Source organism: Symphalangus syndactylus, chromosome X, assembly GCF_028878055.3.
Source record: "Symphalangus syndactylus isolate Jambi chromosome X, NHGRI_mSymSyn1-v2.1_pri, whole genome shotgun sequence".
NCBI classification, from domain to species: Eukaryota; Metazoa; Chordata; class Mammalia; order Primates; family Hylobatidae; genus Symphalangus; species Symphalangus syndactylus.
The window spans coordinates 153,150,338-153,164,117 of NC_072447.2; the positions used below are offsets into that span (position 1 = coordinate 153,150,338).

At 43.4% G+C, this 13,780-nt stretch overlaps 1 protein-coding gene across 6 annotated transcripts in view; it reads left to right on the forward strand.

Moving 5' to 3' along the window:
- The window catches only part of MTM1 (myotubularin 1), a 104,367-nt gene that overhangs the window by 29,652 nt on the left and 60,935 nt on the right, over nucleotides 1–13,780 (forward strand). For 5 of the 6 annotated variants that reach the window (XM_055269276.2, XM_055269281.2, XM_055269283.1 and 2 more), the window contains exon 4: nucleotides 756–850. In XM_055269276.2, the coding sequence (XP_055125251.1) occupies nucleotides 756–850 (95 nt within the window). Of the gene's footprint in view, nucleotides 1–755; nucleotides 851–890; nucleotides 1,522–13,780 lie in introns of those variants that run through there. The other variant, XM_055269282.2, reaches the window with a different exon arrangement.

Consider the following 13,780-nt stretch of genomic DNA (forward strand, 5'->3'; position numbering starts at 1 on the left):
CGAAGTAGGAGGATCACTTGAGGCCAGGAATTGGAGACCAGCCTGGGCAACACAGCAAAACCTCATCTTTACTAAAAATTAAAAAATGAGCTGGGTGCAGTGGCGCATACCCATAGTCCCGGCTACTCAGGAGGCTGAAGTGGGAGGATTGCTTGAGCCTGAGAGGTTGAGGCTGCAGTGGGCCATGATTGCGCCACTGAACTCCAGCTTGGGCAATAGGGCAAGACCTTATCTCAAAAAAAAAAAAAAAAAAGAAAAAAAAAGACAGAATAAGCTGGAAAGATTTCTACTGCTGACATTTATTTATTAAAAACATGATTATGTTTCTGTGGTTAGAGATTGGTAGCCTCATCTCTCAGTCTAGTGGTTAGTCCGTGAGACTGTCCCAGGTGAGTTGCCGTCCTCTGGCTGAAGTAGCTCAAATAGTTACCTTTACAACCGCCTTAGGGTAGCAGCAGCAGTATTCTCATTCACTTCTATTGTCACCTTGCCCCAGGTAGTGACAGCATTGTGGGAAAGCTCAGGGAAGCACTGTTAGTGCCTGGAGGTGGTGTGGCCCCACTAGTTCTCCCACTACCCCAACTCAACCCAGCACGGTAATGTAGAAACATTGCCAGTGCTTGCTTTCAGCCTTTTCAGTAATTTTTAAAATTGTAGTTATTCTTAGCTGAATAGTTTATATTAAATTAGTGCCATTTGTTGTGTATCTTGGTATCTATTTCCATTATTTTAGGGTACTTTTTTTATCTTAATAGACAAAGAAGTTATTTACATATGTCCTTTCAATGGCCCCATTAAGGGAAGAGTTTACATCACAAATTATCGTCTTTATTTAAGAAGTTTGGAAACGGTAAGTAGAATATAAGACCATAAAGATGACCCTAACTGTTAAAGATAATGCTAAATTGTTTCTCTTCTACTTTGCAAGATTGACTGTGGGTCAAATTAACATGGAGTATATTTGCTTCTCAACTCTTAGTTTTTTGCTTATGCAAAACTCATTTAACACTAACACTTGTATATGTAAGGAACAGGGTCAATTAAAAAAAGTCTTACCCCTCATAATGGTGGGGGAGGGGTTAGTAATTGTAACCATTTGCTAGTTTGGAGAAGTTAGGTGTAGAGCAGTGGTTCTTTGCCAGAAGCACATATGAAACCCACTTGTGGAGCTTAACAACACAGTATCCATAAAAGTTAAAAATAAAAAAAATACAGATGTCCTAGATAGACTGCATCAGAATATCCAGGCCTGTGGTTCCGGCACAGTTATATTTTCTAAAATATCACGGAAGAAGATACTGATGTGAATTTCTGGGTAAAGCCCACCATTCTAGAACTTTTCCGAGTGTTCAATCATAAAGCACCAGGTAGCAGTGTAGAACTAGGATGACTATGGTATGGCTTACTGCCACTCTACCTTTTCAATCCCTGACCATGAAAGGTTTGTCACAGCATTTTGAGGAATGTTCCATCACTAGGACAATAATATGGAAAAGAGATGCCCCAGAAAGGGAAGAGAGAGTGAGTAGCTGCTGTGGCTGTCACCGAAGGACTTCCAGTGGATGTGGTGGGTTGTCATTGCCCAGGTCAGCCTGAAGGGGAGGTATATTTTGATAGGATGTGAATGGGGAAGAGGTCCAGGGTTCACAGAGAGTAGCCCATCAGCAGCTTCTACACAGGTGACCTTGAGGCTGTCGGGGAAATGTAGCTTTTGTTTTATTGCTTTTACCCCACCATTTTTTAGGACAGTTCTAATCTAGATTAGTTTGTATCTTTTAATCTTTTATGGTGTTCATTATTATGTCTGAATTCTGAAAAAATGCTGTTTATTATCCCCATTGCCTTAGCTGTGGGAGCCCACTTTTATAGCTGCCCCAACTTCTGGAATCTCCTCTAGCACAGTGCTTGTAGGGACATGTACGTGGATCAGGCCACAGGGCATTTTATTTATGTGACTCTATTCAAACTTTTAAGTAAGAGTGGAGATGAGTGAATGTTCTAGCTTTCCAGAATGGGAAAGAAGATTCTGAAAATTAACGACAGCGAGCTGGATGTTCACCCTTGGCAACAATTGGCAAAAATTCTACAAATAATCATTTTAAACAGATGATTTTTAAGTACTTAGAAAAGAAACCAACCATTGGGAGTGTTATTGATACACTGTCTTGATGGAACCAAGGCCATATGACAGACCCTGGTAAAGACACCTGGGCCGAATGGTGGCAGTACACTTAGGTGGAGTTACAGCCTATGGATTTCAGGCTTAATGCTAGGAAGGGTGGTCGCTAACATCTTGCTGTGTGGGGCCCTTCCTTTCCAGCATTTCTGATGCAATGCAGAGGAGCACATAGAAGACATGCATTTCCAATATATGAAAAACCCCATACTAGCCAAATGTGTGCTAGGTGATGGGATCAGGGTTTGAAATGATCTTAACTGGGTAGGATATTGGAGCAAAACTAATAATATAAAATTGATACAGATAACAATTACTCAGTTGTTATCAGTTGTTATCAGTAAAGGATAGGAGGTCTGTCTTAACGGATCCAAGCTTATTTGACCCAGTAATTGGATATGACTGATTAAAAAGTTAATATTCCCCTAGGCTGAGTTAACAGAAGTATAACATAATTGCCAGACAAAATGTAACAGTAGCCCCATCTGAAGTGTTGTGTTCAAAGCCAGATGCCAAGTTTTAAGAGGGACATTAACAAACTAAAGAGAGTTCAGACACAGATAACTAGGTTAGTGAAGGGACTGCAGTTTGAGCAGTGATCAAAATAAATGCTGATCTTGTCTGAAGAAAAGATGACTAAAAAGGGACATGATGGACCCATCTTTGAATATTTGAAGTGCCTTTCTGTGGAGCAGGGATTTGATTTATTCTGTATAGCTCCCAAGGGTCAAATTAGGATAGATTGAAAGATTTTATGCTAATATATGTGAGAATTATCAAAAGTTGCAATTAAACATTATAGTCCCTTTTGCTGCTTGTACTCTTGGCTTTTTGACTCACTCTGTGTACCGAGTTCCACCTTATGCTGTCACTGATGATGAACTGGGGAAGTTATTCAAACTGATGATATGACAAGGTTGTGTATGTAGTGTGACCTCAACTACGAAAAACAAAAATTATCTGTAGAAAAGAGGCTGGAAAGAAATACACCAAAGGTTTCAGTATCTGGGCTATCTGAAGAAAGGGATTATGCATGTCTTGTCTTCTTCCTTTCACTTGTCAATATTTTTCAAAAACCCAGAATGAACATGTATTACTTTTACAATTGGGAGAATTCTCAACAAGTTTTATTTTTGTTTGTATATGATGCCCTAGAGGATGGAGTTAGTGCTGAGTGGGTGAATAAAATGCCTGTCTGACACTAACTACTAACTTATTTCTTCTTCCACTAAGTTTTACATAAACATTTTAAGCAATTGGCCACAACATTTAGTCCAAGTATAAAAGCAAGCAGCTGACAGCAGAAAACATCATATAAAGAATGCCATTTAAATGGTTATGCAGGAGTCTAAAAACATAGTCATCATAGTGTTTCTTCAATTAAAGTCCTAAACAAGAACATTAATTGTGGATTCTGCTGCAAACTGAAAAAAATTTTGTTGCATGTTTGACAAAGAGCTGTCATCTCACTGGCATTTTGAAGTGGACACCTGTTTGTTTCAGGTATGTAAACACTGCAGTGGGAGTGATGAGTCCAGGTGTGTGTGGTCTGATTCTGGAGTCAGCTCTGCTATTTTGTAAGGAGTCAAGGGCAGATTCCCTGCCTCCTGTTGCCCAGGGAAGTAGAGGAACAGTGTCCATGTCCTGAGATTGCCACAGTGGCCTGCTTCTACCTAGCCCTCCTTGCCTGGTCTGCCCCTGCATTCTGGCCTGCGCCCCGTCTCCAGCGTGTTCATCCTTAGAGTGAGGCCGACCAGCTTGCTTCTCAGTTCCAAAACTATCATCGGTTCCCTGTTGCCCACAGAGTGAAACCCATTCTCTTGGTATGGCATAAAAGTCCTTCTGACTTCTCCAACCTTGACTTACATCACTTCTTCCCAAGTGCACTGTTCTCAAACTATGCAGAGCCTTTCCTTCTCCCATCATGCATGTGCCATTCTCATGGAACCTGGATGCCCTTTCTCCACCCCTTTCAGAAGCTGCTGTTCATCCTTCAGAACCCACCTCAGGAGCCACACCCTCTCTGGAGTCTTCCCCAGCTTCTCTTGAAGGAATGGTTCCTTCTTTGTGTCCCTGCAGCCTTTTCTTCATGCCTCTGTGTTAACACATGGCTATGAAACCTTCCCTGGCCCTTTAGCTAAACTTTTAATACCTCTTTTCTGTGTTTAATTTTTCTCTTGAGTGCTTGTCACTATCTCCTATGTTATATATTTCACTGATTCATCTTGTTTGTTGTCTAAGGACAAGGATGCTTGTCTGTCTATTCACTGATGTTCTGTCAGTTCTTGGGAAGGAGTCTGGCACATTGAAGATGCTAAGTCAGTGTGTGTTGAATGAATGGATTCTGTCATATTTATTTGCCGCTATGTCTGTGGTCTTATCAAATGCTGAGTCCGTTTGGTGCTTCATGCCTAGCTAGTACAGTGTCCTGGTAGACAGTAATACACAGTAAAAGTGTATTGCATGAACTTGGGAGGAAATGGGCTCCTAAGTTGTTAGTGCTGCTCAGAGGGCAAAGGCCTAGTCACTGTGATTTGACCACAGTATGGCTCCTGCTACATTGTGGCATCTTGAATACTAACATTGCGTCTGGATTTGAGAAATCCCATAGCTACCTTTTGGCCTTGAGGGTACTAAGGAATTTGGCTTTGGGTTAATGTTGTGACTATAGTAGGGCCTACTGTAGGTAGGTGATACCCTGTAATCTGGTAGATTGCCGTGAGTAAGACTGCTTTCAGGATTCCTTCCAGGAGCACTTTGTGTTTAGGTGCTCTAGTGCATGAGAAAGATACCTTAACCCTCGTTCATTCAGGCATTCATGTCTTCATTCCAGAAACATTCACTGAGCACCATGGTGAATTTAATACTGTGCAAGGTGCACAGTGCTATACCTTGAGGCCTGCACAGCCTCATAGGATATAGAGTTGAGTAATTGTGGTATAATATGACAAAGCCTACAGTGGTATGCATAGTGCTGTGAGAAGGAAGAAGACGTACAAGGGAGAAGACGATTATGCCAGTGTAGCAAGTCATAGAATGCTTTATAGAGGAGATGATACTTAAACCAACTCTTGAAGAATGGTAACAATTTTCTGGACAGGAAGGAAAAAGGAGCATATCAGGTGGAGAGTTTCCATATCTATATGGTACTTTTCTGTATCGCATGTGTAACAATATGGAAAAGCACCATTTGTTATGAAGATGGTTGAATGATCGGTTGCAGCTGGAACATTGGGGGTTGACGGAGGAGTGGGGAACAGAAGAGGATGAGGCTGGAAGAAGAGCCAGCAGCCTTAAGAGTCTCATAAGTCACAGTTAGGCAGTATGCAAGTTACACAGACAATGACATATCCAATGTGATTTCAGGAAGAGAACTCTGGCTGCAGCGTGTGTGATGGGTTAGAGGCGGGAGAGACTGAAGTCAGGAAGCCCAACTAGGAAGTTATTTTAGTTTTCCAGGTAAGTGATAAGGGCCTTAATACAGTCATAGTGGAGACAGAAAAGAGGGGACAGCCATGAGAGATTTGGAGGGCTTGAGTGGCCATTTGGAGGATAGAGTTGAACAAACTTTCACTTGAAAGATAGGAGCTGCTCCCATTCATCGGAATAGACATTATATTATAGGAGAAGGAATATGTTGTAGATAAGCCCAATGGGGAAATTAGTCTGAAGGCATGGACTTACAACTCTACAACTACCACGTGGAAATGGCTCAGAAGCAGTTGGAAACCTGACTCTGAAGCTGCTGAAGTCATTAGCATATTGGTAGCACTAAAGACCACAGACATTCATGAGCTGGGAAGAGTAGGTAACATAAAAAGATATGGGCTAAGGAGAGGACCCCGGGGGACATGGACACTTTTCCATGGTGCAGAGAGCGAGAAGAGCCAGTGGAGACAACCAAGTGGCAGCAGTGAAAGCAGGAGAAAATCTTTGGATAAAGGGCTGTGATGGAAGTCAGTAGGAGAGAAGAATCTCAAGAAGGAAGGGAGCGGACCATGGTGTGAAATGTTGCAAGTTTCAGTAAGATAAAGAATGAAAAGAGGCCATGGAGTGTGTGGCCAGGAGGAGGCTCACAGGAGCCCCAGTGACAACAGATTCCATGGAGATGTGAGTCCTTGGGTCTTTCTCGCAGTCCTCTTCCACCTTGCTCTTTCTGTAAAGATTCTGCAGCTTCCAGGCCTCAGCAAGCTGCTCTGCATTTATTCTTCTCCCCGTGGCTTTAAGCTACCCCCTTGGCTTTAGTCACTTCCATGCACATGAAATTGTATAGTTTCCATTGACTCTTTCATCTGAGCATGACAACAGCTGACAGGCAAAGCAGATGCTACCCTGGCCATGTTTTTTCCCCTAGTGCTACCTCTCTTTTGAGCCCCGGTTTCTCATTCCTTACTGCCTGCTGGAGATCCCTTGAATTTTCACCTGGCATCTCAGACTCATGGTCAAGCTGAAATTGTTCAACTCAATTTCCTCCCTCCCCCCAGTTCCTTCTTTTGGTGTTCTTGTTTCTCTTAATGGTACCATTTTCTTCTCATCACCCTGGAGTCTCCTCTGTCTACCCATCACCACTTCTCTGTAGACTTCATCACATCTGCCTCATCCTTTCTAGTCATGTTGTCCTACCGTCATCCCCGGTGTCTGTCTCCTAGGCCCTGGCAATCTCCTTCAGCTAGGCCTCCCTGACTTCAGCGGCTCTCCCTTCTATTCTGTCTGTTCCCTAAGACATACCTGCAATCTTCTCATTCCCTTACTCAGAAACTCTCCTTTCCTACCTTATTGCACATTCCCTAGCCAGGTATTCACAGTCCTCACCACTCTGCTGCCATCTTATCTTCCCAGCATTGCTCTTTCCCCCCTCCCTTGTGTATACACCCCATGCTTTGGCTCCCATAAGCAGCTTGGTCTTCCTAAACAAGCCCTCTGCCTCCTCACCTGTGGACTTCTCGTGCAGCCATTTTGTCCCTCTAGAACATACATTCATCCCCACCCCATCTCTGCCATTTGCCCCCCATTCCTCTTAAAAATCGTTCCGAAGTATTCACTATAGAAAGCTAATGAAAAATAACATAAATGTCTGTGGGTCCACCACCCAGCTGAAGGAATCCCATCCTTTCCTCCCTCTTCACAGCAGAGGTAATCACCATCCAAAAGTTGGTATTTCTCACTCCTGGTCATTTTACTCCCTTTTTAAAAAGGGTATTTCTCACTCCTGGTCTCACTCCCTTTTTAAAATAGAATGGAATATAGGAAATGTGGAGGAAGCTAAAGGAATGGGGGCTTTTAAGGCTTCCAGTTGAGCAGATCATAACCCTTGGGCAGTATAATTTGGCTCTAGGTTCAGGACTGCTGGCAGGGTGAGAAACATGTTGGATATAGAGTTTTCATTTTCTGAAGACAAGTCAGAAACAGCACATTCTTCCTGGATTAAAGTCAAGGACAAATTTGCTGTTTGGCTTTTCTCTAAAAGATAGTGACACAGTGATTCAATTCTTCAGGCAGTGTATTACCCAAAGATTCTTGAATCCTTTTCAATTTGATGGCTCTTTTGTTGATTCTCTGTAAAGATGGAGCATACAGTGTTAACTTTTAGTTGGTAAAGGTGCTTCTGTGAAGAACTATATAATGTGGCCTACTTTGTTTTTCTGATGAGTTGCCAGTGCAAAGGTAATATTTGGAGAATCAAGACGAGTGGGCAGTTTACATGTCTGTCAAACTCTGTCTCAAATACCTGGTTGTGAAATGGCTTTCAGATGGGTGCTGGGTGTCGTGCCATCTAAGAGCTGGGCATGGAACAAGTGCGGCAGTACTCAGGTTTCCTCATCTCTATTGGTGGCTGTCATTGGATCTGTAAGCCTTGGATACTACCAGGAAGGGAGGCAGAGTTTACCTTTCAGTGTGAGCATTTCAAAGCCAGACCTATATTCTTTTTCAGAGGGAAGGCCAGTGCACTTAATTACAAGCACAACCAAAAAGGATTCCTGTAGTATTTTTTCCTTGAAGAAAAAAAAAAAAAAAAAAAAAAAAGCATTGGAAACTTTTCAAGACTATCCTTTTCAGGTCCTTCTCTCTAGTGGATTTGGCACCTCTTTTCATTTTATAGTAGGTGAAATAATGCTAAATAGACTATAATAAAACACCCTAGTCTGTCCATAAATCAGAACATCAGTGGGAGCATAGGATCCATGCTATAGGTATTATTTTAAACTTCTAGTCTTAAATCATCTTCTTATATTGCTGCTGCAAAATGAATGCTTTCTTCACGTTAAAAAAAAAAAAACAAACCTAATTCCTGCCAATACCCTTGGTTCCTTTGTCCGTTGTCCCCATGCTAATCCCCAAACTTTAGGGTCTGTAAGCTACTAAGCCCTGATGTTGAAAGTCACATAACAGGTTTAATTAATTAGTTCCACTACAAGTTCAGGCTTTTAGAAAGGGTCTCATCGCTGCTTTGGCAATTCCTTCTGTCTCAGATTGACTTCTCACTACACCTTCCACCACTACAGTGACAAACCTTTCATGCTTTTTAGCTGACCTCATCTCTTGTTCTGTTGAAAAGTCCCCTTGTCACCACCTAAGGAGGTCTACCTTCACCCATCTTTTCCTCCTTCCCTCCCATCTGAGAGGAAGGAATCAGACATCTTATTTTCCAAAGTGAATCCTATTCTTTTTTTTTTTTTTTTTTTTGAGACGGAGTCTCGCTCTGTCGCCCAGGCTGGAGTGCAGTGGCACAATCTCGGCTCACTGCAAGCTCCGCCTCCCGGGTTCACGCCATTCTCCTGCCTCAGCCTCTCCGAGTAGCTGGGACTACAGGCGCCTGCCACCACGCTCGGCTAATTTTTTTGTATTTTTAGTAGAGACGGGGTTTCATCGTGGTCTCGATCTCCTGACCTCGTGATCCGCCTGCCTCGGCCTCCCCAAAGTGCTGGGATTACAAGCATGAGCCACCGCGCCTGGCCGAATCCCATTCTTTAAACCTTTCTCCTCTGGAGTCTTAGTTCCCCATTGGTTATTCTGTGTCTTACATTTTTGGTTTTCATCATTTTTGATTCTCCTTCCCCCTGCTCTGTGAATCTGCTCAACTTCCCTCCCTTCCCTCCCTTCCCTCCCCCACCCCCTCCCCCACCCCCACCCCCACCCCTCCCCTCCCCTGTCCCTTCCCTCCCCACCCCCACCCCTCCCCTCCCCCTCCCCTCCCCTCCCCCTCCCCTCCCCCTCCCCTCCCCCCTCCCACCCCATCCCCTCCCCCTCCCCCCCATCCCCTCCCCCTCCCCCCTCCCCTCCCCTCCCCTCCCTTCCATTTTGAGACGGCTCTGTTGCCCAGGTTGGAGTGCAGTGGCATGATCTCGGCTCACTGCAGCCTCCACCTCTTGGGTTCAAGAGATTCTTCCACCTCAGCTTCCCGAGTAGCTGGGATTACAGACGTGCACCACCACACCCAGTTAATTTTTGTATTTTTAGTAGAGACATTGTTTCATTATGTAGGCCAGGCTGGTCTTGGACTCCTGACCTCAAGTAATCTGCCCACCTCAGCCTCCCAAAGTGCTGGGATTACAGGCGCGAGCCACTGTACCCAGCCTTGCCCAAATATCTTTATTTGAAAACACCTTCTTGTATTCCTGCTACCACTGATACTATCATCCTCTTTCTTCCCCTTATTGGACAAACTTCTTTAAAAATTAGTCCACACATGCTGCTTCCACTTCCATACTATTGACTCCTTACTTCTTGTGGTCTGGCTTCTGTTCCCTATTGAAACTACTTTACTGCTCAATTCCAGTGGCCTTGGTTGAGTTCTTGACTTTTAAATTTCTATGCAGGGATTGATTCTGTTGACTGCTCCTTCCTTTATCCTTTTCCCTATACCTTCTTGGCTCTCCTCTCATTTCTGCCTTTTGCCTTCTATGCGGCTCATTTTTTCTTTCCTACCTCCTAAATATTATTTTCCCCAGAGTTCTGTCCTCACCCTCTTTTTTCTCCATTGTCGGTTGCTTTCCAATTAATTGTCTAGCTCCAGTTCCAATCTTTCATTCTGTATTCATTGAATATCTGAGAGTCCAGTATGTGTTAAGCACTATGCCAGGTGCTAGGATATGATGGTGAGCACAGCAGACACAGTTTCTCCCTCACGAAGCTTATAGTTCTCATGGGATTGATAAACATTCTTCTGATAATCACGCCAATATATAATAACAAGCTGTGATCAGTGTTGCATGGGAGTAGTACAGGGGCACAATAGTTTGAGGAGCCTGAGAAATTGTCCTGAGAAAATGATGCTTGACCTGGGGTCTGAAGAATACATATAAGTTCCCTAGATGTGAGGCAGGGGCTGGGGAGGTGAGAAGAAGCTGAGAGAACAGCATATGAGAGGACCTGAGACCAAAGGAAGCATGAAAGATGACAGTATGGCTGAGTTGGGGGAGAATGGCAAGAGATGAGGTAAGAGAGGTAGATAGTGGCCAGATGTCCTCAGCCTTGCCCACCTTGTTCAGGATTTGGAGTTTTTATTTTTTCATTTATTCATTGGATTGATTGATTGGAGACAGGGTCTCACTGTTGCCCAGGCTGGAGTGCAGTGGTGCAATCATAGCTCACTGCAGCCATGACCTCCTGAGCTCAAGCAGTCCTCCCACCTCAACTTCCTGAGTAGCTAGGACTAGAGCTGCACACTACCATGGCCAGCTAATTTTTTTTTTTTTTTTGTAGAGATAGGGTCTTGCTGTGTTGCCCAGGCTGGTCTCAAACTCCTTGGCTCAAGCGATCTGCCTGCCTCTGCCTCCCAAAGTGCTGGGATTGCAGGCATAAGCCACCATGCCCAGCCCTTTAGTTTTTAATTGACAAAAATTGTGTATCTCATGTGCAACGTGTTTTGAAATACATACACATTGTAGAATGAGTCAATCAAGCTACTTAACATAAGCATGGCCTCACATACGTATTTTGTGTGGTCAGAACATTTAGAATTTACTCTCAGCAATTTTCCAGTACACAATAGTTGTTAGTTGTAGTCACCATGTTGTACAGTAGATCTCTGGAACTTACTCCTTCTATTAACTGAAATTTTGTCTCCTTTGACCAACATCTCCCCATTGCCTTCCCCAGGATGATGATGATGATGAAGATGATGATGATGATGATTAGTATTATTATTATTTTTGAGACGAAGTCTTGCTCTTGTCCCCCAGGCTAGAGGGCAATGGTGCGATCTCTGCTCACTGCAACCTCCGCCTCCTGGGTTCAAGCAATTCTCCTGCCTCAGCCTCCCGAGTAGCTGGGATTACAGGCATCTGCCACCACGCCCAGCTGATTTTTGTATTTTTAGTAGAGACAGGGTTTCACCATGTTGGCCAGGCTGGTCTCGAACTGACCTCAGGTGATCCACCCGCCTCGGCCTCCCAAAATGCTGGGATTACAGGCATGAGCCACCACGCCTGGTCAGGATTTGAGTTTTTAGAGTTCAGCAATGAGAAGCTTTTGAAGCTTTTCACACCACTTTCGAAGTGGTGTGAGCCAAGGAGTGATAACATCAGATGTGCTCTTCTAAAAGATCACCCTGGCTACTCTAGGGGGAATAACAGTAGATTTTGAGACCACTGCAACCACGGCAGTGGCCTGGAGAAGTTGCTGGTAGAATTGGTGTGGTTAGCAGAGTTGAGATTGATTTAAGAGGTAGACATAGGAGACTGGCTTAAGGATAGTGGAGAAGGGGATGCCAGGGGTGACTCCTAGGTTTCTAGCTTTTGTAACCAGCCACTGAGATAGGGAACTTTGGAGAATAATGTAGTTTGGAGAGAGAACTGCATTTAGTTCTGAACATTTTGTGTTCGAGGTACCCTTGGGATCTTGTCAGCTCTGTATATCCAGCCATCTCCTGGATATCTGTACTTGGTTCATTTATCATAATCTCAAACCCAGAGTTTCTAAAATTGGCCATGTTCATCTTTCTCTAAAACACCCTCCTGTGTTCTTCACATCTTTTGGTGGTACCACCACTGTTTATCCCCGAGATCTGCGCCCAAAGCTGATTCATCTTTGAGTCTTCCCCAGTGGCTAGTCTCTTTTGCTTTCTACCTCGGTCCTTCTGCACTTCCAGATCCTCATAGCCTCTCACTTGTACTGAAGTGTTGGCTTTCATGGTTTTGAGGAGTGGGTGTAGCCCACTTCTTGCTAGTCCAGAGTGCTCAGTGCTGCCAGATGAATCTTCATAAAGCACCAGTTAATCATGGCATTCCTGTTCTCTAGAAGCATCCTTTAGATCTCAGTCTGCCTGATCCTAGCCCTGTAGTACTCCCCAGGAAATTCCCATCACCGTCGCTGAAACCTGTCCTACATTTTTTTAAAATAAACTCTCCATGCTTTTCCCACATGTGCAGCTGATGTGACTCTTGTTTCTCAAATGCCAATCTCCAGTTGCTTTTGATCCATCCTTTAAGGATCATTTTTAATGTAGTCATTGCCACAGAACCTTCATGCTATTTAATCATCAGATATGACTTGCCCTCCTTTGACCTCCCCTTCCACTTTGTGTGGACTTTTCCTATGGCTCTTGGCACTAGCAACCTGGCATTGTAGTTACTTGAGTCCATTGTCTTATCTCCCAGATAGATCTAGGCCCTGAACTCCATATGGGCAACTCTGCGTCTTAACTTCATGAACCCTAGGGCCCAGTAGAGTTTCTGTTACTTAGTGTATGAGACAGACAGACAGAGAGAGAAAGGAAGAATGCATTGTTTTAGCTTATTTAACTCCCCTACTTACATGTCAATTACTTTAGGTAGTTAGAAGTACAAGGCATAGACTTTTGAGTTAGAATGGGCCTTTGAAAATCCTTAAATATTTAATGATATTTAGATACTGATGACTCAGGTATCCAGAGAGTTCAGCTAATTTGCCTATTCCTGGATCTTCCAGTTTGGCCTGCTGGGTTATCTGATCTTGAATGTGTCATTCAGGGAGAATGTGGCAAATAGCCTCATTAGACGGTGGGTGCCTTTGGTCAGAAGCTGGCTGGTTCTCCTCAGCGTCCTGTTTTCTTTTTTCTGTGTAGAGCCAGGGCTCTTTGAGCTATACAATTTCCTCTGTACAGAGACAAAGAGTAGCGAGGCGTTAGCTCACTTTGAATTCTTCCACTTTTTTCAAACATCCTTGCTTCCATGTTGATACTAGAGTATCAGACTTATTTAGTGTCTATTCTATGTATTTTAGGTATAAATTTGACATTTAAGAATACAATTCACAGACACTCAAATCTCAACATAGTATATCTAAGCATAACAGACTGATACTATGTTTTAAATAACTGCACTGTATTGATAAGTAAATACATGAAAATTTGCTGCTTATATACGTACACTGTTACTGAGTAGTATTTTTCTCTTTGGGCATTTAGGTTTCAGTCATGTCATGAGGTGTCTTACCCCGTGACATTGCTCCTTATAGGTACAAACAGTAAGATCTGTTAGATGCTTGCTAGAGCATACTGATCCGCTATATTTGAAGAGCACAATTACATCTTCCAAATACTAAGATATTCTTTGCCGTAATAATAATAACTTCCATTGTTTTCTAGCTACTGTCATCAGGCACGACGCCAGGTACTTTAAACTC